This window comes from Rhinolophus ferrumequinum, chromosome 18 (assembly GCF_004115265.2).
Source record: "Rhinolophus ferrumequinum isolate MPI-CBG mRhiFer1 chromosome 18, mRhiFer1_v1.p, whole genome shotgun sequence".
In the NCBI taxonomy this organism is placed as follows: Eukaryota; Metazoa; Chordata; class Mammalia; order Chiroptera; family Rhinolophidae; genus Rhinolophus; species Rhinolophus ferrumequinum.
In genome coordinates, this window is record NC_046301.1 from 44211127 (window position 1) to 44234762 (window position 23636).

Below are 23636 nucleotides of genomic sequence, written 5' to 3' on the forward strand. Positions count from 1 at the left end.
CAACTTCTCTCTCTCTCTCTCTCTCTCTCTCTCTCTCTCTCTCTCTCTCTCTCTCTCTCTCTCATTAGTCCTTTTCCCTGGGGGCATGTAAACAGCCAGAGGGTTCCTGGGGCTGCGGTCTGATATCTCTTGATAGAGTCGGTAAGAAAATGGAGCCAGAGATCAGCCAAAGGCCCCGAGGAGAGAATCCTGACTAAGACAGACCCCCTTCCCGCACACCAGCTCCCATCTGGATCCTGTCCCTTCCCAGCCACCCCCTTCCCCAATTGGAATCTTTCCTTCCGGCTCCTGAGCCCCTGAGCTAAGCCCCACCCCTCTCCCATCATCCTAAAGTTTGGGGGCTGCATTCATGTGAGAGACTTCCAAGTAGGGGTGTGTCGGAAGGATTTAGGCAGAGGGCATGTTTCCTGGAAGAACCAGGAAAGGGGACAGCCACTGCCACTGTCTCCAAGGACATCAGCATAGCTCCCTTCCAGACCCTCTACCCTTTCTCCCTCCCACCAGCCCGGGCGAACAGGGACCAAGCTTGCTTACTGTCACCTGACGCTGGGCAGCCACTGATCCCATTGGTGGAGCCAGATTCAGTCTGGCTCTCCTGTTCCTTCTCGCCTTCTCTGCCTCTCTCTCCTCCACGCCGCTTTGATTTTGCTCTTGCCTCTCCTTGCGCTCGGCTGGAAACATCACCTCTCTGGGGGCAGCAGCGCGCTGCGGACCAGGCAGGGGCTGCCTGCGGGGCATGGAAGAAGCCTCCTTGGCAGCCGTGAGAGGAGCGAGAGAAGCCAGTGAGCACTGCTGTCTGTGACCCAGGCATCTGGCCGCTGCCTCTCTGCCTGGGGAGCCCATCCACACAGAGGTCTCTCCTTTTCCTCCCTTCCAGGTCTTCCTCTGCAGAGCCCATTGGAGCCAGGTGAGTGCCCTTCCTGTCCCACAGCGTCCTGCTGTCAATCCCGAGAGGGACTCGGGTGGTTAGGGGCTAGGAGCTGGGGGACACCGGGGTCCTGCCACTGCCTGTGGTGCCCACCTGGATTGCCAGGGCCCATGACCTTGTCCCCTTTCCCCCAGGCCCTTGGCCAAGGGGTTAATAGCTGGATCCGGTCCCCAGGGCACCATAGTTAGTCACCCCGTGACCAGTCTGCTGCAGTCAACAATGCCAAAAGGGACAGTGGGGAGGGGGGGGGGGGTTCCTCTGGCATGCAGTGGCTTTTCTGAATGGACATAGGCAAAGGGTATCAGTGTGGGCACAGTGTATGCATGCTTGTGAGAAGACTGGAGGTTTGCTTGCGTAGATAGTTCTGTCTGCATAAACTTAGGCTCACGTGTGGGTTTTGACTGCTGTGTGGCATGTCTAGGAACATATGTTTCTTGTATATGTGAGGCACATGTGTGGGGGATCACTTATCTGAGTAGCCCGTGGGTGCATGTAGGTGGGGACAGTGCAAAGCAGTATATTTATGGGGTGGACATATCGCTTGTCAAGCATGTGGGAGTACATGTTGACAGAGGGTTTCTATGTGGGAAGATGCGACTCTGGGGCAGAAGGTGGTAGGTAGGTGGAGAGTGTGGGCAGGAGCCCCTGTCGGTGGGCAAAGCCGCGTGGGTGTGCAAACCTGTTGGCATGTGAAGGCTCGGGGATGGCAGAGTGTAGCCAGAAACACACACATTTTCAAAGTCTGTGTTTTTGAGCCTGGAGAAGACTTGAGTGCGAATACCAGAATATGGGCAGAGGTTGACACATGTGTGAATGGGGTGCCTGCCTTCTGTGGAGGTGGCATGCATGCATGTTGGTTCCTGTGGCTTCCTTTTTTCCCCAAATATGGCTCCCCAAATAAGGTGTACATGCATATGTGTGTGCGGAGCCTGTGGATATGCACATGTGTGGGTTTGCGTGGGTCTGACAGCTTGTGGAGGGAAAATTGCGGGACATTCTTAGAATGTGAAGGGTGACGGAAGGTACCTGAGTGCGTAGGTGAGTGTGTGGGAATGAGAATGTCTGAGGAGGTAGGTGTGTGAAGCCTGTGGGTGGAAGAGGTGGGGGGGCATGCTTGGTGCATACATGTGCGTGTGCACGCACACGCGCTCGCCTGCATGTGGGTGTGTGAATGCTTGTGTCGGGGTGGATTCGCACGGGAGTGTGGGTGTTTCTCAGGTGTTGTCTCAACCTGTCCCTCACACCCTGCCCTTCCCCAGTCACCTGGGGTTGGAGAACTGGGGTTCATGCCCACCCGGCTTCACTTTCCTCCAAGTGTCACTCACGGCAACTCTCCCAAGCTCACATGGGCAGTAGTCTCGGCTCTCCTTGAACTGTACAGGGGAAAGGATGAGCCAGGTCCTGGAGATACCACCACCACGGCTATTCTATCTATGGGGGACTGAGGCAGGAACAGGTGCCCACCCACAGGGTGGGTGTGGACTACATTCCATGTGGGTGGGAGGTGGCTGTGCTGGGGTGCATGGGTGCATGTGTGTGTGTGTGGGGGATCACGTGTGTTTCCCTGGGGAGCTCATCACTGGGAACACGGGGGACACCAGCTCCCCACTGTTCCATACCTGTCCCTGTGAATTACAAACTGGTTTATTAGAGTATAGTTGTTTCTAGACACCCAATCCTATTCTATTTTATTTTGGCGTGAACCCAGTAGCACCATCATGCTTATTTAGCACAGGATTCCCTTGCACGAAGCCACTGGCGTGTAACCAAACCTCACAACAGGCAGGCATACGCTTTAGGGTGAGAAGCTAAAATGAAACAAGGATGCAGGTGACATTCTGGGGCAAGTTCTTCACCCTGTGTCTGCCACCCAGGCAGCCCACGAGTTAATTTAGAGGTGCCAGGCTCTGAAGCAGGCTTAATTGACAGGAAAGTGTGGGTTGGATCTTCTGGAAGCTATAAATAGATGTACCTGCTTTTGATGGCACAAGGTACCCTCACCCTTAGCAGCGCCTGGGCAAGGAGAGGAGAGGAAGAGGGAAGGAGGTGAAAAGGAGCTGACACTCCAGAAACCTGTGGTGTGCTGGGACTGGGTTTGAGGAAGAACTGGGAGGCATGAGCTCGAATGGGTACTAAGCAGAGGCCCCAGGAGAACGTCCAGCCCACACTCACGCTCTTGTCCCAGAGACAGGCCTTCCCAGCCCTTCTCACTTCCCTACCCCGTTCCCCAAAGCTCCAATAAGCCAGGCCAAAGTCAGGGCCAGAGTCAGCGCTTCGCAGATAAGCACAGGTGAGAGTGATGGTGGTGTGGTCCTTTTACACCTGGAAGAGCAGCCAGGGGAAGAAGCGAAGGAGTGAGAGGGTGAGGGGAGAGAAAATGCCATTGCTTAAAAGAAAAGGACAAAAGGAGGAAAAATAAATAGTGGTAAAACAATGTGCACCTATGCATACACACATGCCACACACGTGACACATGGGATACACACACGCTTACACAAGGAGATACAACCTTAGCTTAATGACAAAGAGTTTGGGCTCCAGAGTCAGATAGACTGAGTTCAAATGTTTTTCCAGCTGTGTGACCGTTGGCATCTTAGTACCCCCAACCTCAGCTACCACATCTGTAAAATGGGGATAATAATAGTGCCTACTATTGTGAGCTTGCACGAGATGATGTTTGTGCAATTATTAGCACATAGTCAGCCTACAATAGATGGCAAAGGTAAAACTATTTAAAGGAGTCAAGTAACTGAGGATGCGTTGAAAAGGAGAGTGATGATAGAAAAGTTATGGGTGGAAGAAGGGCTGTGGCTTGTGCTGCTCTGCCACCACCACGTGGATCCAAGAACTCCCAGCCCTGTGTCGCGGTGACCTCTGCTGAGTCACCCCAGAGAGTAGGGGAGGCCTGAGTTCCAGAGCCCTGGCACCCCTTCTGGCACCGTTGGCCTTTTGGCTGCTGCTGCCCTCTGCCTGCCTGCACCCTCAAACCCATCTCCTCAGTGGGTGCTTCCTGTCTCTCCTACGCCTCACACTGTTCTCTCCACCCCCACCCCTTTCTGTTTTAACGCCTGCTGGCGGAGAGCCCCCTCCTCGGCTCCATCTGTTGCAAATCTGTCCTGCCTGGCGTTTGCAGCATTCCCACTGCCTCTGCCACCTGTCAGGTGCCTTCTGCTCTGCAGACCCCTCCAAGGAGAGCCAAGAACCCCCTGTGGGGGGACACCCCATCCCACCTTCGGTCCCCCCCTTAGTCTTCCCTGTGCTATCTTTCCATCAGACTTGATGAGGTAGGTGCCATCACTGGGTCCTCAAGTATCCACCTTGCAAGGGATGTTGGGAGGAAGATGTTCCAGAAAACTCTGTGGTGGGGAGGGTGGTGCTGATTCTCCCTCTCCCCTCAGTCCCCACAGGAGCCAAACCAGAGGGGAACATGGAGCTGCTGTCCACACCCCACAGCATTGAGGTCAATAATATCACCTGTGACTCCTTCCGCATCTCCTGGGCCATGGAGAACAGCGACCTGGAGAGGGTCACCCATTACTTCATCGACCTCAACAAGAAGGAGAATAAGAACTCCAACAAGTTCAAGCACCGGGTGAGTGAGGGAGCCTGGAGCGCCTCTTCCTCACACCTGCTCTCGAAGGAGGCAGGATAACCCAGGGCCTGGAGACGCTAGTGATGGGTTGGGAGGGGCCTGATTCCAATCCAGGCTCTTCTTACGGTGTAAACTTGGGAGAGTTATTTTAACCTCTCTGAGCCTGAGTTCCTTCTCTGGTAAAAGGGGAATAATGATAATACCAGCACCCCCGTAGGCTTGTGAGAAGCTTCTGGGAGGTAACATTTGTGTGGTGTTTGGTTCAGGGCCCACCATACAACGAACACCATTATCAGCATCATGTGGCGGGGAGGGCCCTTTGATCAAGTGAGAAAACCCGAGGCGGGGCCATTACATCGCACCTGGGCATGGCCCCCGACTCAGCAAGCAACCTAATTGTTGACTGGGTGGGCAACATGGACCGTGGGCTGGGCAGGGCCCTCTGGTGGGTCCTCACAGATCTCCCGCAGGCTCCTGTGATCCTCTCTGCCCCGGGCCCTCTGGTCTGTTTGCTGGGTTTAGAAAAGGAATGTGAGAGAGTACCCCCCTGGCTGGGGTGTCCTTTCCCTGGGTTAAAGCTGCTGTGGGGGTGGGTGGGAGGAAGGAAGGCTCCCATCTCCTAAGCTGGCAGAGAGGCAGAGAAGAGAGTGAGGTGGGAAGGAGCTGGTTCCCACGACGACGGCATCATGTGGGTTACTCACCCTCTCTTTGGAATTGGCTTCCCCCTCCCCATCTGGGTGTCTTTTGGCAGGCCAGTTGCCACGGTGACGTGAATGTTCAACACCACCCCCTTAACCCTCCCCCCCAAAGAATAAGGCATATTTTTCCTTTCTCCCTGGCTTCTCAGCATTGGCCGTTGCCGTGGAGACGGCACTGCAGTGTGCTGAGCTTTCGAAGTCTCCCTCGAAAATGGAGATCTCGGAAGTCTCGCCACCCTCAACTTTGCAAGCCTCCACCCCAGTGGCCTTTCTCCTCAATTCCCAAAAGAACCGGCATCAGAGATGAAGGAGGGGTGGAGGCTGGGCAATGGCTATATGGCCTTCCCAACGGCCACTGCTTGCTTCTGCAGGAAAACAGTGACCAGGGCACGGAGCCATCGAATCCTTGAGACTCTGGCCCTCCTCAGGAGGCATGGGACCATCTGGGGATGGAGGTCTGAGGGAATGCCAAGATTGAGCATGACCCCCAGTTTGACTCTTGGCTCTCTGTCTGCACCCCATGTCTCAGGATGTCCCCACCAAGCTTGTGGCCAAAGCCGTGCCGCTGCCCATGACAGTGAGAGGCCACTGGTTCCTGAGCCCCCGCACGGAATACAGCGTAGCGGTGCAGACTGCCGTGAAGCAGAGCGACGGGGAGTACCTGGTGTCCGGCTGGAGTGAGACCGTCGAGTTCTGCACCGGGGGTGAGGCCCTGCTGTCCTGTTGCTTTGGCACATCCGGTTTAGTTACGGTCAGGAGGGGGCTTCGTCTTAACCCCACGACCGTCTGCTGTATACCTGCACCAGGTGTAGGCCATCAGGGAGACACAGGTGGATGAGACCTGCCCCTGCCCTGCCAAAGCCTGTAGCCTGGTGCAGGAGGCAGATGTGAATACAGCTTATCATGGTGGCAATACTTCTTCCATACAGAGATGGAGTCACTTTTCTGGCTTGGGGCAAGCAGATTTTTTTTTTTTTTTTGGAATTGTGGTAAAATACACATAAAAGTTACCATCTTAACCATTTTTAAGTGTACATTTCAGTGGTATAAAGTCCATTCACATTGGGATGCACTTGATCTCCAGAATTTTCCGTCTTCCCAAACTGAAACTCTATGCGCATTAAACACACCTGTGCCTCTCGTCTCACCCCAGCCCCTGCAACCACCATTCCTCTTTCTGTCTCTAAATGTGACCACTCTTGGTGCCAATGTGACCACTCTTGGTACCTCAAATGCTGTGAGAGGAATCACGCAGTATTTGTCCTTCTGTGATTGGGTTGTTCACTTAGCATCAAGGTTCATTCATGTTGTCGCATGTATCAGAATTTTCTTCCTTCTTAAGGTGGAATAATATTGCATACCGTGGCGAAACTGCGTTTTGTTTATCAATCATCGGTCGATGGAAGCTTTGTGGAACAATCAGTTTACTTGTTTTGAACCTCCACTTAACCTGGGGAAACGATCCTTAGTCAGTGGTCCCCCAAACTCTCTTAGCAGAACTCAGCTTGCAAATTCCAGCATGAACAAACACCAGGCTCGTGCGTATTTGGTCACTGATGACCCAGGATCTGCCCCACAATATTCAGTTCTTTTGGTGTCCATGGTGAGAATTGCCCCAGATCTCTGTCTGTCACAAGGAAGGGGCAGGGGACGTTCTTAGCCCTGGGCCTATGATGCTGCTGGCTCCACCCTCTGCCAAGGTCTGTGCCTCATCTCCTTGCGCTGCCCTTCTGGTTTAAGTGGTGCTTTCTCTTAGCTCGGCTGCAAACCCCACTCTCTGGAGATGCTCCCACTCCTTGTGGGGAAAGCCTCTTGGTTTACCCCAGAATTCCATGTGTAGTAGGAGTTTCATTCAAACAGGGGAGCTGGGGATGGCTACAGTCCAGACCACACTCTTCTTGCCAAACCCAGCACCCTGGCCAGGGCTGCATGAACAAAGAGGAAAAGGGATCTTTTCCTAATTTGTATAAAGGCGCTGTCTAGGCTAGCAGCAGCCCTGCCTGGGTCCCTGGACTCTGGCCTCTGGCCCTGGCCCCTGGGAGGGTCCAGTTTCACTACCCTGTTTCCAAACGTCTATGCTTTTCCTGGGATGCTGAAGTGGAGTCATTGCCCCAGACATGGTCTATCTAAACATTCACCCCAGTTCTCCACAGGCTCTCCATGAACCCCCACTTATAATAACAACTGGCTTCCATGTAGCGGTGCACGCAGTGTCCTACCTACTGGGTTTGAGGGGCTGTCCCTAAAGGACCGCAAATTTTCCCTTTCTTGGCCCTTCTTTTGCCTGCTGGTCCTCCTTTCACACGAAGGTGGCCTGGGATTAGAGCCCCTGGAGCCCATCATGATTGCATAACTGGACAGCCCTGCCGCTTGTCTGACGCAGAGTCCTGAGCCTCAGGCACTGAGGACACAGACAGCGTCTGGCTGGCCTATTTCCATGTGGTCCAAGGTGCTGTGACTATTTGGTGTCCCCTGCCTGTCTGAGCACAGACGTGGGCTGATGTGGGCTGATGTTCGCAGTGCCGGGAATGGAGGAGGGCCTGCAGTCCCCAACCGCTCTCTCGGCTCACCCACCTGCACTCTTGCAGATTATGCCAAGGAGCACCTGGCACAGCTGCAGGAGAAGGCTGAGCAGATCGCGGGCCGTATGCTGCGCTTCTCTGTCTTCTACCGTAACCATCACAAGGAGTACTTCCAGCATGCCAGGTGAGCAAAGCCCTGCGTGGGCCACCAGGTAACCTCCTCCGTCCTCAGCTCTACCTCAGCAGTCCAGGCTGTCTGATGTCACCCCAAGCCTGTCAGTTTCCAGACCTCTGCAGTGAGTCGCCATGCCCTCTCATTCCAGGCTGGCTCTGGGTGGATGGGTATGTGGGAGGCTGGTGGCCTGGGATTGGGCTCCAGGAAGGAGAGAGCACTCAGAATGAGGCTGCCGGGGCACCGTACAACCAGGCCTGGGTGAGTGAGGTCCTGGGTGGGATCCTTCTTGGGAGCAGTTCCTGTCAGTGGGTTCTAATGTGGCAGGTCAGCAGCTAGGTCTGCAGTTCAGGCCCCGGGTCCCAAGAGGACGTGATGAGGGGGCCACAAAGTGTGAGAAGATTCTGAGCATGAAGGGTCATGGACTTCACAGAGCGTGCTGGGGAGCCAGGAGGCTCCAGGGCATGCCTCAGGCAGCCCTTCGGGTGGTGCTGAGGCATTGTCCCGGAAACGTAAGGATGGGGCTTGGTGGACCCCACACCTATCGTTTAACCCAAGCAGCTTCAATTTTATTGCTCCTGGCCCGCCTGTATGTAATTTCCTTTGGGAAAAAAGAGAGGGGTTTGTAGTGCAGGGGATCCTGCCAACTTCACCATGTGTCGTGTGGGGCGTCTGGCAGGGTCTCTGGTCCCACTCCCCACATAAGAACGCAGGACATGGTGAGGCCAAAAAGGAACACCCACGGAGCCACAAGTAGGGGAGTCATACCACTATATTCTCACTGGCGGCTGGGTTGGAGACACAGGAACCAGGAGCAACACAATTCTCAACCCTCATTGTGCCGCTTGCAGACTCAGCCACCATCTTCTTGCTAGCTCCCCCCTTTTTCTTCTGCTAGCCTAGCCTCGGCAGTTATATTCATGGCTAATGGCTCACTGGTTACAGCTGACGGCCAACTAACCACAGCTGCTGGCCATTTGATCACAGTCGATGGCCATTTACTACCTGAGCCAGCACCTTTCTATGTGAGGCTGAGAGCCTGGAAACTGCTTTTTGGGGCTCTGTCCCCACAGGGTTCCACATCTAAAAATGCTCAATCCAATTGACGATTTCATCCAAAACTCTCAGCATACATACAGGGAGCTTGAGGCCCAGAGCGCCAACAAGTCGTTAGTCACTTAAGACAGCCAGGACCAGGCAAAAGTGAGGCTGGACCAGGGGCTTCCCATCCTCCCCATGCCTGCTGACACTGCCTCAAGTCCGTGTCCGAGTAAGACTGGGCCAGGGCAAGCCACCACCGGCGCTGTCTTTATCAATTGCATCAACAGGGGCAGGCATTTTGACCCTTCTTCAGGCAGCAGAGGCCGTGGTGTGGGTTTCGGTGTTCGTACTAAAGAAGACAGGAAGTGAGATGAGTAGGGCCCGGTTTGGGTTCCTCTACCAGAAAGCAAGAAAGAGAGAGTACCCATGTGTGCCCGGAATAAAAACAGAGTCTTTTTCCTGCAAACCTCAGAGTCTATCAGGGGACAGTACCCACAGGTGGAAGGTAGTAAGTGTGTGTGCTCATTGAATAAAATTCAGTGTCCTGCAGTCAAAATTTTGTTGAATTGAAAGTACCTGATGCTCCTGGAATGTTTTAGGGAGGAGGAAACACCTGTGCTGGGCCTTGAAGAAATGAATAGATGTTTGCCAGGCCAGTTGGTGAAAGGTGGGAAGGGCAATCCAGGCAGAGGGAAGAGCAATGCAAAGGCACAGAGGCAGGAAAAAGCTGGGTGGGGTTCCCCTGTGGCTGGAGGATGTCACCTGTGGGTGTGGAGGTGGTAGGAGATGGAGCCAGAAAGACCAGATCGTGATGGCTTTGCTTTTCATTCAAGCTCCATCAAAGGGTTTTTGCTGGGGAATAGCAGGTTCAGACCTCTCCTCTGTGAAGGAGTGGGCTGGATCAGCCCATCTCCAGGGCCCTCCCTGCTCTCACATTCTAGAATGTTCTATTTGTGACTGGTGGAGGCGGTGGTTGGTGGGAGAGCCAGAGGCTGGGCTGCCTCCCTTTTCATCACGCACAGCAGCCAAGCCTCTGCCCAGCTCACCAGCGGCATTTTCTCTTTCCTGTGGCATTTTCCCGGGGTGGGTAGGACCCATTGTGGGAACATGCTGCAGCCCTACTTGAAGGACAACAGCGGCAGCCACGGTTCCCCGACCAGCGGCATGCTCCACGGAGTCTTCTTCAGTTGCAACACGGAGTTCAACACAGGCCAGCCCCCTCAGGACTCTCCCTACGGCCGCTGGCGCTTCCAGATTCCCGCCCAGCGCCTTTTCAACCCCAGCACCAACCTCTACTTTGCAGACTTCTACTGTATGTACACAGCCTACCACTATGCCATCCTGGTTCTGGCCCCCAAGGGCTCCCTGGGGGACCGCTTCTGCCGAGACCGCCTGCCCCTCCTGGACATTGCTTGCAACAAGTTCCTGACCTGCAGTGTGGAGGATGGAGAGCTGGTCTTCCGCCACGCCCAGGATCTCATCCTGGAGGTCATCTATACGGAGCCCGTCGACCTGTCCCTGGGCACCCTGGGAGAGATCAGTGGCCACCAGCTCATGAGTCTGTCCACTGCCGACGCCAAGAAAGACCCCAGCTGCAAGACCTGCAATATCAGTGTGGGCCGCTAGGGACTCCTGGGGCGCTGGGGGGCTAGGGAGAGAGGACAGGCAGGGCGCCATGGGCGGCATAGGTTCAGGGAGCTGGCTTTCTCTCCCCTAGCCCCCTGCTCCCTCCATGCCTTTGGTCTCCCCCTCCCCACCCCTTGGCATTACAGGCAGCAGAGGGCGGTTCCCTTGGTAGGCCTGGTAGACCTGGAAAGGCTCTTAGCCTCTGTAGCTTGGTGGGGGGTTGGATTTCTGGAGACTTCCCCTTTCCTCTGGTTTCCCAGTCCTGCTGTTTCCTGCTTTCTCCCAGGCCTCCACCTCCTGGAGACTTTAGGCCTCCCGGGCCTTCCAGGCCCAAGTCGATGTGTAGCTTGCCTGCCTCCAGAGGTGACACAGAACTGTGGGGTGCTCCTCCTTAGCCCCACCCACCCCACTCAGGTCCACCACAGGATGCCCCTGCCTTCTCAGCCGGGCCTGGGGGCTTCCCATGCCAGGTTTGGCCCCTTCCCTCTATAAATAGACTCCTGCACCGCTGTGACCCCAGCTGCTCCTGACCCAAAGCACCTCCTCCTGCATGGGGAGTTGTCCCCCCCTCTTGTCACCTGCACTAGAAAGAGGCCCTCTTTTTCCTCTTGGCTTTGGGGCATCCAAGCTCTTGGAATGTTTTGTTTCATCTATCTGGAGAATGTCTAGACCCCAGTGGACTTGCTCCCTTGCTCAGAGCACGGGGGCCTGGAATGGCAGCCACTGGGGTTGAGCAGGGGGAGAGAGACCCCTGAGACCCAGAACGACACCTTCCTTGGGCAGGGGTGGGCTGCCTCCCGCCCTGAGGGGACCTAGTATGGAACTAGACCCAAGGGCTTTCCTGCAGAGCCCTGGCACCCGCCTGGCTGTGCACTTTCCTTGCTGTCTCTGCCATGGTGCTGTGACTGCACTGTGCCGTTTGTGATCTGGACTGTGGCTTCCCTGCCACCCCACCTCGTGCCCCTGCCCACTGGCACTGTCCTCGCCACCCCCTTTCTCAAGCCCATTGGCAGAGAGCCCCTTCCCTGGGGAACTCTTGTTGAAGACTTTCCCAGGCCTAACAGCGTTTTTACCTATTTCCTACTTTTGTACAGGTCATGAGGGTGGTGAGGGTGGACCCCCTGAGACAAGCAGACCAGGTGGGGTGACGGGGAGAGGTGTTGATGGAGGCAACTAGCTATCGAGGGGGATGATGGAGGTGATGTCAGGCAGAAGAGAGAAGCCTCCACAATGACAGCCAGATTTCTGTGATGAAGGACAGAAGGAGCCAGCAGGCCAACAAGGCCATATCTCGGTTAGGGGCAGGTGGGACAGCTGGTCGCCTCTTCTGTAGCCACAGGGAGTGGAGTGGTTCAGGTCTGGGGGGGCCTGGGAAATGCGTGGAGAAGAGGACATGGGCCCCCAGGCCCTTTCCCCCTCTGCTGGCAGCGTTGCTGTGGGGGTGGCTCGCTGCCCTCCCCTGGCCTGCTGTCTGCCCCTGGCTGGGGCGTGCCCGCCTGTGCTGTGCTTGCATTGTGCATCAATAAACCACCATGGCCTGAGAGCTCCGCCTCTCCTTGGGCCCTGGGAGGGCAAGTGGGTAAGTTATACAATCACAGAGGAGCTCACATAGGGATGGCCCCCAGGACGGGCCGCCCAGAATTGTCTCTAAGGGTGTTCCAAGTCTTGCTGTGGGAGATGGGGCTCAGGAAGCAGAGCCACATCTCTAGCTCGGAAGGGACTTCAGAAGTCATTTGGGCCTACTCGGCACTTTGCTGAAGGGGAGACAGGCCTCTTAAGGAAAAACCTGTAGAAATCCGGAAGCTTAGCCAAGGTCCCCAAGCCCCCCACTTGGAGCCCTTCCCACTGCAGCGTCAGACCCAGACGCCACTGACTTTCCTTCTTCCAGAGCCTGTGTCCCCTCCCCAGCAGGTTTCCTCGTTTACAGATCTGTCACCTCTACATCTATCATTGTAGACGAATTAAAATGATCCTCTTCTGGAGTGGAAACGCTCCAGAAAAATTAGAGTCACTTCCCTGACATTGCCTGGCTTAGGGTCAATGAACATGTGTCACCCAGAGCTTGAGCACAGCCTCCTGGGGCAAGGAAGGGAAACTGAAGGGCAAAGGACCACTTCCTGAGGACCTACTATGTGCCGGGCATCACTCCAGGTTCTTTCACACATCAGCTCGTTTAATCTTCACAATGGCCTTGTGCCCTATTCCCATTTAACAGGTGAAATTGAGGCACAATGAAGTTACAAGGTTTGCCCATGTCTTACAGTCAGTAGGTCACAGTGGCCAGAAGCTGGTATTTTCCCATTTCACTGCCCTGTGCCCCTAGTGTGTGCCAGGTCCACCTGAGACAGTAAGACACGGCAGGACCCTTCTCAGACAGTGACTCTCCCAAGGGTCTCCTATCATCTCTTCCAAGGCGGTGCCTAGTTCCTGAATAACACCAGGGGGGGATGTGGAGTCACAAATGGCCCAGGAGGCTGATTTGAAGGGGTTTGGGCAGCAGCTGGAGTCCAGAATTCCCAGGACAGTGAGTGACCACCAGGGTCCATGCTTCCATCCCCCCATCCCCACCCCCAGCACCAGCTGAGGGGTTTTCAGAGTCCTCCAGGGACACCAGCTTCAGTCTTCCTTTTCAGAACCCTTGTGGTTTTCTTAGGAGGAGAGATTGACTCCCGGTGTCCTCTTAGTGGGGGATGAAGGCAGCCAGCTGCGATGGGGTGCATGGGGTGGGGCAGGCAGGTTTCCTCCAGGAGCCTGCTCCTCCGGTCTCCTCTCCAGATGGCCGCTTTCTGGCACACGCCCACCCTGGCTGCTCGAGGCGCCATCAGACTAAACTGGGTCAAGGTATCTGTCGGAGTCTGCCCTCGGGTTCCTTCTGGCCTGTGTCCCTCTGGTAGGAGAGAGGTCTGTATGGACACACACACACACTCACACACACACTCACACATCTTCCCTGGGCTGGATTTAGAAGACACAGCCTTGGTGACCACAGAGAGCTGCAAGGTGAGGGGCAACCTTGTACTGCAGCCGCCACTGTGCAGCGCAGGACCCGGAGTTGGCCCTGATCCAGTGCAGGTAGGGAGGGAACAATGAGGTGGCGGCTGCCCAGGGACATCTCTGAGTTACGGGTGGGGTTTTCTGCTGTGCAGGTACAAATACACACACACAGCCAACACATATACATGGCCACATACACTAAAGCTCCCATCTCTCTCTCTACCTGTGCCCCCCACCCCGACACCCACACTTCCTTGCCTCCTTTCCTCCTGTGCCAGCATCTTTCTTTGAATCCTGGATGGATGATAGGGTCCCCCCCCTACACAAGGTAGTGGGAGGGGAGGTGCCCTCTCTGAGGACCCTGGCAGTGTCATCTGGCTTTGGTATGTGTCTTTTCTCCATGTTAGGAAAAGAGATGGCTGGGGTCCCAAGGAGAGGGACAAGAAGGGACTATTCCCCCAAAATGGAGGGAGGCGTTCAGGAAGCTGAGCTGAGGTGATTGGCCATAAAACAGCTTGGCCACAGCATCTGCAGGAGATTAGAACCAGATGTTCCTGGGAGGAGGGAGGGGAGGGCATGGGGCTGGGAGGGGCTGGAGCAGGAGAAGCAGACTGGGCAGCAGAAAGCTGGGCTGGGGGCCTCGTGGATCTCTGGGTAAACATATGGCTGCCCTCTCCCCCCACGCCCCAAGTCAGGCACTACTACTTTTGCAAACTGGAACAGCATATCTTTTCACGGTTTCAGGAGTCAGCCCCGTGTGTAGGGACAGTCAAGCACAGGGTGTGACTTGGGAGGTGCCCAGAAAGGCTACCAGCCAGCCAGAAATACGTCCCCTGCTTCACAAGCCCCGCCTTACTGTGCGGTCAGCATTGTCCCCTCTGGCAGGAGTAGTTCTATGCTAAGCGCCTGATGCCCAACTAGAAACTCGCGTACCCAGAAGTTTCCTTTTGAGCATAGGAAGAGAGTTGTCCAGAAACTGGAAAATTGTCTGGCAGAGGAAAAGAAAAGGAGGCCAATTTCTGGAGAGCCTCCCTCCTGTTTGCCCGGTCCTGGGACAGGCTCTCTTCAAAGGTTATCTCATTCCTTCCTTGAAACCCTGTGAGGTGTCACCATCCCACGTGTCTAGATGAAGAAACCAAGGCTCAGAGTGGTGAAATCACTCACCCAGGGACACACAGCACTCACATGGGAGAGGCTGTGTTCAAAACCGGTTAAGTTTGCATTCAAGCTTCTGACCTTTTTGTGACTGAGGAGCACGTGGCGTTAAGAGGAAGGGAAGGGAAGTGGAGAGAAAAAGGAGTGATGAGCAGTGCAGGGCATCAACTTTCCTTCTTCTACAGTAGAGCCAACACTTGGCCCTGCAAGCCCCCATCCCAGCCTTCTGGCCGCCTGGAGACTGGACGCTGGGTTTTCTCTTTGTGGCAGGAAGGGCTGCTGGGGGAAGATGACAGACAGGCTTAGGGAACAGAGGCCCAGGGAGGGGCAGCTGGCCAACGTCACGGGGCAAAGCACAGCAGAGCCAAGTCTCTTGATTGCCAGACCGGTGCTGTCATGCTGTCCTCCCAGGGCTAGAGAGGTGCTCCCGGAGGGAGGAGCCGGAAGCTCTGGGGTATGTGGTAATCTCAACCTAGTTATCTCAACCTGATTACCAGGGTTGGGAGCACAGTCTAGGGCAGATCCATCTTTCACTGGCAGCCACGAACTTAGGATCCAGGGGGACCCATGGGGACCTCAGGGGCTTGGAGACAGTTGGAGCAAGGCTGGTTTCCTTTGACGTGCAGTCACCCGAGTTGAGGGGCGGCTGCACTGGAGTTGGTTTAGTTTAGAACCTAAAGAAGCCAGAGGGTGAGGGTGGGCTGGGCCCTGAGAACACATTAATTAAGTTCTGGAATATGTATCAATGGCCTGCAGCCAGCTCCTAAGCAGGCTCCATCACCAAGTGGCAGCCTCTGAAGATGGGCCCAGGGAAGACTGCGGGGGCTCAGCAGCCCGGTCCCTGCGTCATTAGAGAGGTCCACGTCTATGGTGACGATGGCCTTGGGACAGTTGCCTGGGACAGCTGCACGGGGCGATGCTGAGCTGTTCCCAGCTGTGGTGTTTGTTCACAGGGGCCCTGTTTGGGGTGGAGGATGGGTACTTTCTGTGGGCTGAAGCCCCGCAGTCTGGATTGGGTTAATCCTGGCTCCTTCTGGACATGTGGCTTGTGAACTGGGAGTGTGGTCCTCTGAGCTTCAGAGGAACCTGGTGGGCCGGTGCAGAGAGCTGTGACCGCTGACTACAAATCTGACAGTGGAGGAGCTGATGCCAAGTTGGTTGGCAAAGTGTCTAGGTGAGATGCCCAGGCATCTCCAGTGGTTTGAGAGCCTTGCCATTCTGCTCATGGCCCTCCAAGCTGTCCTGAGTACCCTGATCAGAGGCGATGGAGGCATGGAGGGGAGGCTGTGACATCACAGCTTGTGACCTCACTGGAGCCTTAAGAAGAAACCCCTCTGGCCATCGCTTACTTCTCCGCAGGGCTTCACGGCCTCAACTGCCATCAGGACCAGAAGACGGGGCTGCAGCCTGACCGTGGGAGCAGGTTGGCTTCCTGGAAGGAGAGGGTTCTGCATAGACATCAGCAATGTGTTTGGTTTCCACTACTGCTTTCTGCTTAAAGGGTTAATATGGGGTGCGCACCATGCCATAGAGCTCTCTGGATGTGGGTCCCCCCACATAGTCCCGACAACATCTGGCACAATACCTGCCCCTGCTATAGTAGAAGGCCCACGGAAGGCTCTCGGGGAGCCTGGGGGCTTGAAGCAGGCTGCCAGGTCTCTTGGGACTCTGGGTGTGGCCAGCACAGGTGTAAGAGCCTGGGTCCTCTCTTGACTTTCTTTCCCTGTGAGATCCATGTAAAGAAAAGGGAGAGAGAGGCTCCTTTGAAGGAAAGGAGCAGAGATGTGGTTTCTCCCTTCCTGGCATCTAGGGGGAGACAGGTCCGAGCCTCTCTGCTGGCTGGGAGGGAGGAGGCAATGGCAGGAAGGAGGAGACCAGACAAGACACAGGCTTGGGTTGCCTTGGGAGAGCGGGCAAGAGCTGGAATGTTTGCTCAGTGTCTGGCTCTTGTCTCTCTGAGAGAAGGACTCATGGGGGCCAGCACTTGATGTCTGACATTCAGGAAGGTAGGCCCTGGGGCCAGCTCTGGCTGATGCCAGTTTTCTGGCTCCTGGTGAGCTCCCCTAGCTGGACACCCTCGCAGACCACCCAACCCTCCCCCAGACAGAGACAGAAAACCCAGATGGACAACACATGCCTATCCTTTTATAGACCTCCTTCCTCCCCACCAAATGGCCTTTTACAGAATGTTCCACCCCTCCCGTTGTGTGGGAGGGCTATGTGAAGTGTGTGAATGCAGTGCATCCGCAGGCTGAAGTGTGTGAGGCGGCTATGTTTGTGTGTGCCCAAGTGTGAAATCACACCCGAAGGTGTCCTGAAATAGAAGGGAGGAAGGGCAGCCAGTGAGGCCAGGTGTCCTGGCTGCGGGCCACTCCAGACACAGCAAGCCTGCACATCTGGAACGAGAAGCCCCTGCCCCCTCCCACATGTCCCAGACAGCATCTGGCACAGGATACTGGCTGTAATACTTTCGGTTTATTGGCTGGGATGCCCTGGTGTGGCTGGCCAGCCACTGGGCCTGAGAGAAGCCCTGTCTTGTTCCCCACCCCTCCCCTTCATCTCCCCACTGTGGCTCCTGTGGGACCCGTACAGAAATTCATGCCCCAGGAAATAGCAGACGTGGGGGCTTAAAGTAGAACCAAATGAGGCTGGGGCATGTATATTACAATGAAGATACACGCTGGCTATACACAATCCAGCACATGGAGAAGGATAGGGAAGGCGGGTGGGTCCCGCTGACAGACCCTCCCCACCGGCCGGCCCCCACAGAGGAATGGCCACTTCAAGTGTCTCAGTGAAAGCTCTGGCTCCCTGGCCCTGGTCCCTCGCTCTGCTGGGGGCAAGGGAGGAAGGGATCTGGGGAAGTGGCTCATGAAGTAGTCCAAATCCTCACCTCCTGAGGACAGCCTCACCTGGACCATCGGCCCTGCAGGTCCCGGTGGCAGGGATGGGGTGCCCACCTTCTGCTCGCCCCCACTGTCCAGTCCAAGTGACCAAGGACAGCAGGCCTCACGTCCCCACTGACATGTGAGGGCAGTGGTCACTTCCGGCTGTGTAGAGTGTCCTGAAACTTGGTGCTGGTGTAGCGTAGGTGGAAGCCTTTTTTGGTGATGGTGTCATCAGAATGGAATCTCACCAGCACAGAGTCTCCTGCCGAGTACACCTCCTCCGGAGGCTGCCAGAGGAAAGGGATGGGCATGAGGCTGAGGACGGGGCTTGGGCTGTCCCCCAGGTGTTTCACCCCCAATATCCCCCGCTCTAAGGAAGGTGGGAGGCTTTGACGTTCACCAGATCCCTCAGCCCCTGGACGCAGGAGGAAGACTCTTTCAGGGACAGTTTAATGGGACACGTGGAGGAGGGCAGACAGCAGGAGGCAGAGGAGCTTGTCTTAAGTCCAGAGTCAGACTCGGCTCTGCTACTAAGTAGTTGGCTGTGAAGTTTAGGCAACACACTGCCTCTTGGGGGCTTCACTTTCCTTGAAGGCAAATAGGACCAAACACTATCTGCTCTCCAAGCCTAGAAGGGCTGGAGGAGGGGCACATGAGGACGGTTGTAAAGGGTCTTGCAAAGGGAGCAGGTTCTCTGAGTGGCTGCCTTCTTGCTATCACAGCCAGCCATCTCTGAAAGATGGGATGGCTGGGTGCCCCAGACCTGGACTTGGCCTCCCTCTCTCCCTCCCCCTCTCCCCCCAGTTCTGGCCATCGTCAGCTCCAGGGGACACCCCTTTCCAGGCCTCTGCCAGCCCGTCGTCACCTCTGTGAGCAGGCCTTCCGAGTGACAGCTTCCAGAGCATCAGCACACAGATGCCCTGGCCTTTCAGGCATAGAAAGGATCATTTCTGAAAACCTTGGAGGCATTTCCAGCACCATATCAGGAAGCCTTGACAGGATTGGGTTCCTTCCCCAGGTCCCCTACTGTTGGCTCCTGATGGAAGCCTATGGAAGAAGCCACCTGGGACACCCCACATGTGCCAGATCAAGGGAGTTACAAAGGGCAAAGTGGGAGGGGCTGCCAGCTTGGTAGCCAGGGGACTCCAGAGCCACTGAGTCAGGCAGGCAAGGGGGCTGTGTGCTCTGTTTCCCACCTTTCACCCTGCCCATCCCTTGCCATTCAACAGAGGCTGAAGCTCTGCTCCTAAAGGGAGATTTGCCACACTCTGGGTCCAGCAGATAGCTGCAACTCCAGAGAGTTTCACCCTTCCTGGGGTACCCAGGCTGCTTAGCGCAGGGCTGTGAGGCCGAGACGAGGGAGATGACATGTCTCGGTGTGTGCATGAGGTTGTGAGTACATATGGATGCCCGACCAAACTGGTGCTGAGCTTGGGTCAGAGCAGGGCCTATCTCAGAGGCTGCAGGAACCTCTGTGTTGTCCCTAAAGGACTAGATTTCCTGGGTGGGGACGGCCCAGGGCATGGCAGACCTCTGTGAGCAGCCACCCAGCAGGCTGGGTCTCCCAGCTCCAGCTAAGGGCCAGGCATGTGCTGCCACCCACGCCAGCACCCCATGCCTGCAGAGGGACTGGGTTGGCATTGAGTCTCTGGAGTGGGGGTCCTGGGGAGCCTTACCCCTGAGCCGCAGTAGCGCCCCAGTCTGGGGGCTGTGCTGTCATAGCCATCGAAGAGTTCCATGTAGTCATAACCGCAATCGGTCTCCTCTTCCACCTCAAAGGTCTGGAAGACGAGCTCCACGCCGTAGCCTTCCTCTGCCACGATGACCCACTCGCAGTCCACCCCGCCAGGGTAGTTGTTGTCGCCAAACTGGGCGTGGGAGTAAAGATCCTTGGACTTCACCTCAGCACGCACCTGGCCTCCACACTCTGCAGAGACAAGATGGGCTATCACTTCCTGAGTGGGGCTGTGAGCAGGCGTTGCACCTCACCATGTTGGCCCTACTGGCTGGAGGCCCCGGGAGAGGCCATGCTCTGCCTCTCTGCCTCTGGATAGAGGCCCATGGAGGCTTGGGATGCATAAGGCGGGGGCAGGTCAGAGCGGAGGCACTGGGGAGGGCATGCTTGTCAAAAGAAGACACTGCTAATTTGCTCCAGCTGATGGCTGTCATGGAAAAATGTGGGCCCTAGGCTTGCCAGAGCTTCCATTCTTGAGAGGATGTATCTCTAGATTTATGCGGAAATTCCTGATTTTTAAATGTTGGCTCACATTTTTAAAAAACACATTGTGGGCCAAACAAAACAGGTATGAGGGCCAGATGGAGTTCCGGGCCTCCAGTCTGTGACCCTAAGCTGGGAGGGGAAAAGCAAGCATGCAGCGGCCATCCTCCTCCCGATGCCCTCCAGCCTCTAGGACACCTGGTACTCACACCTCCCTGGATGGGTGGGGGCGGGGGGCAGGGCCTGGGGCAAGGACTGAGCCGAAAGTAGGGAAGGGAGGTTGTGGACCCATCAGTTCAGGGGACTCCCTAGCAGGTGGCTGGAGACCCACGAGAAGCTCCCATCTGACACCCTTGGTCTGACATTCCACGCCTCCCAGGACTCGCCTCCAGCCTTTCTCTGCAATTGCATGTTCCTCCTTCACTGTTGGCTTCATGTACACATTGCTCAGGCCAAACCAAGTGATTTGGGTCACCTGTATACACTCAGAGCTGTCCCAGGGCTGTGGCTATCCTTGGGCTCCTACCCTTGCTGGAATGACCCCACCAGGTATACCCAGAACCAGGCCCTTATCACATTTGTCTCCTGCTGTAATTATCTGTGTGCATCCTGTCTCACTCCTGGGTGGGCAGGATGAAGGGCTCAGGCCTGACGCATAGCGCTGTGCCGGAGAGCCTTCATGCATAGGGCCAGAGCTCCGTAAACGGTTGTTAAATAAATGAACAAATGAATGCAAAGTAAGGCCCTCAAGAACTCAGATGTTCATCTGCTTTGTTCATTTTGTGACCCGCACTTAGAATGCTGCTTCATACATGTTACATATTAGTAAATATGTATAGACTGAATGAACGAGTGAATTTGGGGGCTTAGGATGGGGGTCGACGGCTGCAAGTATCCTAGCACTGGGGGCTCTGGGGATTCCCTCCCCATCCTTGGGTTCCCTATCCCTTGTCGTCACTGTCCACTGAAAGACCACCTTCACGGCCCCTAATCAGGACCTCCCACCGTCGACCAGGAGACTCCCTCTCTGTCCCTCTGCCTGGCCCTCAGCACACACTGTCTCTACAGCCAGGCCACAGGCGTGGTTGGTCTGAGCCTTCACAAGCTCTTTGTAAGCCCCCATCGAGCCGGGTCTGCTTTTGAGACCAGGATCAGCAGATACCTCCAGAACAAATCCTGATATGGGGGCCTGTTTGCCCAGCACCATGGCCAGAGGTGGCCTCACCTGTGGAGTGGGATGCCTGGAAGCCCTTCCTCTGGACCGAGTTGTCAGAGTAGAAACGTAAGAACATGCGGCTGCCTGTGGCCACGACTGGCTCTGGCTTCTTGCTCCCACAGAAGCGGCCCAGGATGGGGGCCTTAGCATCACGGCCATCGTACACCTCCAGGTGGTCATAGGCACACTCAGGCTGGGACTCGATGTCCATCTCCAAGAAGGTCTGGGGGCCAGGGGGAGGAGAGAAAGTTAGAAAAGAGTGTGGGGTGGGGAACAGGTGGCCCCAATCCCAGGCTTCCCAACTGAAGCTCGCAGACCCTGGGGAGAGTAGACACTTGCTGGTGGGTGGCCGTGAGGGAGTGCCCAGGAATGGGGTGGTGGCAGAGACATCCCCAATGTATACTGGGGAAGGGCCACTGTCAAACCAGACTGGGGTTCTCACAGCATGGCCGTCCTATGGGCTGAGCCAGGCATCAGCCTGCACCCTGCACTGCTTGGGGCAGTGCCTCTGAGTGGCCCAGGCCTTTGGAACTGACAGGAAATAGGTGATGGCTGCATGGCATGGGGGAGCAGGGTGCCCGTATAGGCTGGGGAGTGGGCACCTTACCAGCTTAACCCGGTGCCCAGGGGTACTCAAGACAGCCCAGGTACATTCCTTTTTGCTGGGGTACTTGTCAGGCCAGTTGGGGCTGGTGATGGTGCCACTGGTGGATGTTACCTTGTGGTCACAGCCAGCTGTGGGAGGTAAATGAGAAGAAGGGGATCAGCAGGGACTCCAATGTGTCCAAGCCCTCAATGCAGAAAGGAAGAAAGTCCCTCCTTCTTGCCCACCTCCCTTCTTCTTTCTCTTGTCCCCACGTGGAAACTGACTGAACTTATATCACTTCCTTCCATTTGGTTACTCACACCCGGGGAAATTGAGCTGTCTGGTTCCAAGCGAGGCCCCACCTGGAAGCCACCCTCACAGGTGCCCCTATGTAGACCCCTGGACCTTTGAGGCCATTTGACCACACCACCTCCGCCCTCCACGATGTTGTCACCCTCTGACTTCCTGCCATGCCTCCACATTCACAGAAGACTTTGGCACCTGACTCAGTTATCTCCACCCCACCCCTGCTGCCATCATCAGTGACGTCAACAAACACACATATGGTTCACCCAACACGCTGGCCTCTCTGTGGCTGCCCTCAAGTCTACTGGTTCTCATCTCCCTCCTCTTGAGCACGTTTGCTCATGACCTCACTCCAGGCTTCACCATCACCCACCGATTATTGATGCCACTAACGCGTCACCCTCTCTGTGGCCACCTGCTATACTTCCGGGTGCTCAGGCCCTCACTTTCCAGTCAACACTTCTTCAACTTTAGAGACCTCCATGACCCTGATCCTTGCAGTTTCTCCCAATATTCCCTCCTTGGTTGACTTAACTTGCTTCCCTATCCAGCTGGACTAGATGGCCAACCAGCCCAGCTGCTCGCCAACATGCCATCCTTCTACTGTGCCACCTTGGAAAACCCCATCTGTGGTCACCAGCTGCGGTGGGCCCCAAACCACTTGATACGCTTGCATTTGTCCTTGGTCAGCTCCATCTTTCACCTCCTCAGCAACGGCTCCAAACCTCCAGCCGTTTCCTACCAGCAGACAACCTCACCTCCTTGCCTCCCTGAGAAAATCAGGGCCTCGCATGTAAAAGGGCTTCAACTTCCCAACCCGACCTGCCAACTCACCTTTCCCCCTTCCACCTTCCCTCCTTTTCTGACTCAGAGGTGTCCCTCCTGTCTGGCAGGAATGGATTCTCCTTCTGTGAGCTGGAGCTCATTGCTACCCACCATTTAGGGACCACCACACCACAAATTGCCCACGCTTTCTGCCAGCTCTGCCAGCCTATGAACCTTCCTGAGCTGTGCCCATCCTAAACCAGCTCTCCCACGGCCCTCTATTCCCCTCCAGCTGCCACCTAGCCTCTCTCCTTTTCTCCTCAGCCAGCCTTCAAGAAAACTTGCTATCACCACATCCTCAGTACTTATGGCCCCTCGATCCACTACCATCTGCCTTCTGCCTCTGAAAAGTGTGGCCTCACAAAGAAGTTTAAAACCTGTGCTCATTATTCATTATTCATTATTATCCATTCTGATTAAGTCCCTCTGGGAAAAGTGGGCAGCCAGCGCACTGCTGGGCTGGGGAGGAGGAAGGAACAGGTGGGGTGCAGGCCGTACAGCTGTGCCCACAGTCAGAGGCTCACAGGATGAGTACACAGCCAAGAGGACCTACAGAAGACTGGAACCCTCAAAGCCTGCCCAGTGGCCCTGGTGGAGGCAGGTAGAGCTCCTGGCCCTCCCGTTTGAGTTAGGAGCTGTTTCATACCCCTCTTCGGTTTCCCATGTCCACACACACTGCCTTCCCCCGTTCCTACCCTGGTCTCCCCCATGCCCTCTAACTTTTCCTTGCACACCCACTTCTCTCCCAAGCTAGACAGCAATTTCCATGGGAGCGGGGGCGGGAGGGGCTCCTCTCTTGAATCCCCTACAGAAGCGTGCTCAGCACTGCACCTAAGCAGGGCTTCAGGAAATACCGACTGGTTTGTAAT

The 23636-nt window shown here is 55.8% G+C and overlaps 2 protein-coding genes across 3 annotated transcripts in view; one reads left to right on the forward strand and one right to left on the reverse strand.

Annotated features, from left to right (window-relative positions):
* Nucleotides 1-348: 348 nt before the first annotated feature.
* Nucleotides 349-12119, forward strand: PHYHIP (phytanoyl-CoA 2-hydroxylase interacting protein). Of its 2 annotated transcripts, XM_033135148.1 has the most exons (6): nucleotides 379-907; nucleotides 4062-4212; nucleotides 4327-4520; nucleotides 5748-5922; nucleotides 7807-7924; nucleotides 10045-12119. In XM_033135148.1, the coding sequence occupies exons 3-6, from the start codon at nucleotides 4356-4358 to the stop codon at nucleotides 10577-10579; spliced, it is 993 nt and encodes a 330-aa protein (XP_032991039.1). In that variant the 5' UTR covers nucleotides 379-907; nucleotides 4062-4212; nucleotides 4327-4355; the 3' UTR covers nucleotides 10580-12119. The 2 variants fall into 2 exon arrangements, with proteins under 2 accessions (XP_032991038.1, XP_032991039.1); XM_033135147.1 differs by lacking the exon at nucleotides 4062-4212 and having other exon boundaries at nucleotides 349-907; nucleotides 10045-12116.
* Nucleotides 12120-13246: 1127 nt separating this feature from the next.
* Nucleotides 13247-23636, reverse strand: part of BMP1 (bone morphogenetic protein 1) — a 41644-nt gene continuing 31254 nt past the window's right edge. Inside the window, 4 exon segments of the mRNA XM_033135149.1 lie at nucleotides 13247-17903; nucleotides 19293-19543; nucleotides 21060-21273; nucleotides 21658-21785. Coding sequence (XP_032991040.1) covers nucleotides 17769-17903; nucleotides 19293-19543; nucleotides 21060-21273; nucleotides 21658-21785 — 728 coding nt within the window. The 3' untranslated portion in view covers nucleotides 13247-17768.

What these genes read in the sequence shown, in the direction of transcription:
- PHYHIP (XM_033135147.1), top strand. Translation starts at nt 4,356, where the DNA reads ATGGAGCTGCTGTCCACACCCCACAGCATTGAGGTCAATAATATCACC. An exon ending in CGTCGAGTTCTGCACCGGGG is followed by an intron (nt 5,923 to 7,806) that starts GTGAGGCCCTGC and finishes GCACTCTTGCAG; the next exon opens with ATTATGCCAAGGAGCACCTG. An exon ending in GAGTACTTCCAGCATGCCAG is followed by an intron (nt 7,925 to 10,044) that starts GTGAGCAAAGCC and finishes CGGGGTGGGTAG; the next exon opens with GACCCATTGTGGGAACATGC.